Source organism: Cibotium barometz, chromosome 33 (assembly GCF_041138505.1).
Source record: "Cibotium barometz isolate CiBa-2024 chromosome 33, ASM4113850v1, whole genome shotgun sequence".
NCBI classification, from domain to species: Eukaryota; Viridiplantae; Streptophyta; class Polypodiopsida; order Cyatheales; family Cibotiaceae; genus Cibotium; species Cibotium barometz.
The window spans coordinates 5,377,833-5,383,003 of NC_141078.1; the positions used below are offsets into that span (position 1 = coordinate 5,377,833).

The following is a 5,171-nucleotide window of genomic DNA, read 5'->3' on the forward strand; positions in this document are numbered from 1 at the left end:
GTTGCGACTAGAGTAATATACCCTGTTTGCCCATATTTCCAACAGCCCAGCATCAGCATAGATGCTGGACATAGAAACCAATGTAACACCTTCCTTTCACTGCAGATGTACTGCATGGTCAAATGCATGTTTTCCCAGCTCCACATTGCCATGTGTATGACATGCACCCAGCAAGCATGACCACATTGACTGATCAGCTTGCATTGGCATTCTCCGTAACACGTGCTCCACCCCGCAGAATACCCCTGAACGCCCGAAAAGGTCTACCATACTGACATAATGCTTCAACTCTGGAGTTAAGTTATAATCTCAACCCATGGTATCAAAATACTCAACACCTATGTCGATTAGGCCTGCATGACTGCAACCAGAAAGAAGCAAGGCAAATGTGATTCCATCTGGCTTGGTACCTACTGCGAGCATTTCCTTGAGCATTTGCAGACTAGTTACACAATCTCCTTCTTCTGCATAGCCAGCAATGTACGTATTCCAAGACACCACGTTAGGCTGGGGCAGTCCATGAAAGACTGCCTGTGCATCAACCACGCTTGTGCAACTCCTGTATGCATGAATGAGTGTGCTCGGCAAGAAGGGAATCAGTTCATGCCCAGCAGAGACTACATCGAAATGAAGCTGCCGGCAAATCTCCATGCTTCTTGCTTGGCTGCAGGCTTGCAAAACAGAGAGGAGTGTGATATCATCCAGATTTACACTTTCCTTTTGCATCTGGGCATACAACTGCAAGGCTGTCTCTCCTTGGCCCCATTCAGCATATGCTGACAGCATTGCATTCCATGACACGATGTTGGGCTGCGACAACCCACCAAACACACACTCTGCTTCCGCAATGGCCCCATGCTTTCTATACATACTCACAAGCGTGGTACCAACAAAGGCATCCGAAGCAAAGCCCTTCCTCTGAGAATCAGCATGCAATGCCTGCACAATCTCCAAAAACACCACTTTGGTTGATGGTCCCAGCACTACAGTAGTGTCTTTCATCTCTGAAAGAGAGCCACATGCTTGCAGGGCAGTTATAAGTGTTTGCCGGTCAGAAGTCACACCTTCCTCTTGCATTTGTCTGTACAATTGCAAAGCCCTCTGTCCATGACCCTGCTCAACATATGCTGCAAGCATTGCATTCCATGATACAGTGTCCCGCTGGGACAACCCAATAAACACCGTCTCTGCTTCCACAATGGTTCCATACTTCCCATATATACTCACAAGAGTTGTACCAACAAAGGTATCTGAAGTGAAGCCCTTCCTCAGAACCTCAGAATGTACGGCTTGAACAATTTCCAGAAGCATGAGTTTGGAGCATTGCCTCTCCATGACAATACAGTCCTCTACAAGACTGCCACATGCTTGAAGGGCAACCACGAATGTCATCTGATTCGGGTTCATGCCTGCCTCTTGCATTTGTATATAGGAAAGAAGAGCTTTCTTTCCTTGACCGCGCTCAACATATGCTGAGAGCAGTGCATTCCACGGCACAATATTGCTCTGTGATAGCCCATTGAACACATGCTCTGCTTCCACAGTGGTCCCACACTTTCCATACATACTCACAAGGGTGGTACCAACAAAGACATTTGAACTGAAGCCCTTCCTTTGGGCCTCAGCATGTAATGCCTGGCCAATTTCCAAGGCCATTACTATGGTTAATTCGCCCTCCACAGTGCTTTCTTCTTCTGCGAGTATACCACATGCTTGAAGGGCAGCCACAAATGTCTGTTGGTTTGCACATTTGTCGATAAGCCTGTAAAGCCTTCTCTCCTTCACCCTGCTCAACATATGCTGACAGCATTGCGTTCCATGGGATGGCATCCATGTTGTGCTGTGACAGCTCACTGAATGCATTCTCTGCTTCCACAATCACCCTGCATTTGCCATACATGCTCACTAGGGCAGTACAGACAAAGACGATGGTAGTGAAGCCTTTCCTCCGGGCCTCATCATGCAACTTCTTACCCTCATCAAGGTCCGGTATGCTGCCACAAGCTTTGAAAAGGCTGACAAACGTGTAGCGGTCTGGTTCCACATCATCCTCCTGCATGTAATGATGCATTTTCAGGGCTTCTAGGCCATGGCCACACTCAGCAAAGCCAGAGATCATGGCTGTCCAGGAGAAGACAGAACGGCGAGGCAATCTGTGAAACAATTGGCTTGCATCTTCGAGGCCACCACATTTAACTAGGGTCATAACCAGGTGATCACCGAGGAACTCTGTGAGCTCTAGGTTATGGGCAGCAAGGTGGGATTGAACTCGCTTGGCATGATGGAGGGACTTTCTCTTATTGCATTCCTTCAGGAGGGAAAGATACATGTTCGTGGAGGGGACTGAGCAAACCTGGTCCATGGCATCCAGGGCCCTGTCCAGCTCTTCTTCCATAGCTTTGGACTGTCTAGGGTCGGAGGAGAGACCTTCGCATAAACTGTTGGGAGTCGCTTGATGATAGCTTTTTGAGAGTACAGGTGTACGGAAACGGGTGGCGTTCCGTAATCGACCCGACATTGAATGGCATCCCTTCTGATACAACAGGTAAACACTCGCCTTCATATAAACTGGCATCTTTCAAACCAGCGTACTCATCATCAGTTCCGTACCCGAGAGTTCATGGGCGTTTGGGCGCTTCGAGCCTTTGTTTTGGAGAGAGAGAGAGAGAGAGAGATCGCGCGCCCAGCGAGCGAGCGAGAGAGAGAAGGGAGAGTAAATTTTTATTTTGAATTTTCGAATTTCTTTTTGGAGTATATATACCAACTCTTACCAAAAAACAGCCCTTCTATCACTAAAAGGTCTATATCCAAGAAGACATCAAGAAAAGGTGCACATAAGAAAATAAAATAAAATCATGAGGAATCCCTCTAATCAGATAAAAGGATACAAACTCATCTGCATAAGAAAACATATTAAAACATAAGAATCCCTCTCATGAGATAGATTCTAGAAGGGAGGGAAGGCAACAGAAGGGGAAGAGAAGGAGACTCCATGGTTGGTTGCTCTTAGAGGGAGGTTACATAAGAAAACATATTAAAGCATTAAGAATCCCTCTCATAAGATAAATTCTAGAAGGGAGGGAAGGCAACAAAAGGGGAAGGGAAGAAGATTCCATGGTTGGTTGCTCTTAGAGGGAGATTACATACATTGGGGTCAAGGAAAGACTCACATGAGCCATAAAAGGCAAAGTAAGGCCATTATCACTCCCAAAAAGAAGGGTGTGTGGCTTCAAATGTGTAGAAAACCAACTCTTTACCCTTGCACAGCCTTGGACATGTCTTAAAAGTGTTCTCATTAGCCAGAAAGGGATGGTGTGGATGAGGTTGGAGTGTCTAACCCTTGTGGTTTCCCAACAATGAGAGTTTAATATCTTCCATCAAGAGTTTGGCAGTGCACAAATGTCCGATTGTGTCATGGGCCTGGAGCGAAAACCCCCATATCACATGCATGCAAAGGGTAATTAAAAAATAGGTACATTTTACATGTTCTTGTGAAGAAACATCTCTCATCACAAGAGTTTGGTGGTGCAAAATGGTCCCATTGTGTCGTGGGCCTAAGGCGAAAACCCCCATATCACATGCATGCAAGAAATAGGTAAGTTTTACATGTTCTTGTGAAGAAATAATAAATTGCATGTGCATATGCATTCTTGTAAGATGAACATTCAACAACCCTGTTATAATGCAGATGAATTAATATGCAGATGAATTAATATGTAGATGAATTAGTATGTAGATGTGTTAGAGTCTAATATGTAGATGAATTACTATGTAGATGAATTAGTATGTAGATGTGTTAGAGTCTAATATGTAGATGTGTTAAGAGTCTAATAAACAAGAAACTTCATGAAAATTAAAAACCTGTAACTGGATTCAATAAAAACCCATCTCTTTTGCACTTAAGTTATATCATACATTTTCCTAGTGGCACCCCAAGGTTGTGGATGGTGAGTGATTGGCTATTGTGACTGTTATCCACTAGTATATATCCAATGGAGTGCCAGGCATGTATTGTGTAACACATAAGGGTGAGGGTGCGGTCTTTCTTGTCGTCATGCATGCACCCCACTGTGATAAATGGTGATCCTCCCATCAAGAGAGTTGTTCAAAGTGGGGGATGATGCCTCACTTGGAAAGTTGCATTATCCAATGTGGTGAGTATATGCAAAGAAACTGAACCTAGGATGTGGCTCACATGTTGCATCAGGCCTTGTCTATGCCACTTCCATGGGTTTTAGTGCAAATTGGCCAAGGGTCAATTCCCCTAGACCCAAAGTTTCCAACAAGTTTCCCCTAGACCCAAAGTTTCCAACAAGGTTCCTGTGTGATCTTTAGAGGAGATAGATCTCTATCTACCATGGACTTATGTGCTAGCATTGAAGCCTTGGAGTCTTTACAGGGAGCTCTAAGGGGTAAAACTTTTTGAGCCCGCACTCTCTCCTTACTCAAATAAGGAAAATTCTAAATTTGATGGCCTTCAACCATTACGGTAACATCCAAGAAATTTAAGATTTTCTCCATTCTAAGATGAAACTTGTTTTTTGTTTTTGTTTTTTTAGCCCTGAATAATACTCTCAATCTCATGTAGGGATCATGTTAAGTGAATCTAACCTATTCGGTGATGCACGCTAGGACAAAGCATATTGAGATACACTATCACTTTGCAAGAGTGAAAGTCATGAGGGGTTATGAGTTTATAGCCTTATCATTTGACCTTTGTCCTACTTAGAATGCTTAGCTAGGCTATGTGTGTAAGTTATTCTATTCATGAGAAAGACTTTAATATCTTCTTATTGTTTGAGAGTTGAGAGAGAGAGAGAGAGAGAGAGAGAGAGAGAGAGAGAGAGAGAGAGAGAGAGAGAGAGAGAGTTTATTCTTGAGAGAAAACTAGCCTCTAGCTCTTGAGGGCGAGAGTTCTTTTGCCATGCCGAAAAGAGACATAAGACCTCTTTTCCTCTTGTGTGAGTGAGGAGACACCGTCTAGCCTTTATGAGAGTTAAGAGAAGCGAGACATTGTGTGTGTGTGTGTGTGTGTGTGTGTGTGTGTGTGTGTGTGTGTGTGAGAGAGAGAGAGAGAGAGAGAGAGAGAGAGAGAGAGAGAGTGGAAGGAGAAAAGGCTACAGGATAATCGGGCTACTAAGAAGGAAGTTAAAGCTGATGCCCGAGTGGAA

The 5,171-nt window shown here is 44.3% G+C and overlaps 1 protein-coding gene across 1 annotated transcript; it reads right to left on the minus strand.

Moving 5' to 3' along the window:
* Positions 1–309: 309 nt before the first annotated feature.
* LOC147619218 (pentatricopeptide repeat-containing protein At4g13650-like) lies at positions 310–2,518 on the minus strand. The gene is made up of 2 exons (XM_086773409.1): positions 1,786–2,518; positions 310–1,694 (listed from the first exon to the last, which is right to left on the minus strand). Exons 1-2 carry the CDS (start codon positions 2,516–2,518, stop codon positions 310–312), a joined length of 2,118 nt encoding a protein of 705 aa, XP_086629535.1.
* Positions 2,519–5,171: the final 2,653 nt, after the last annotated feature.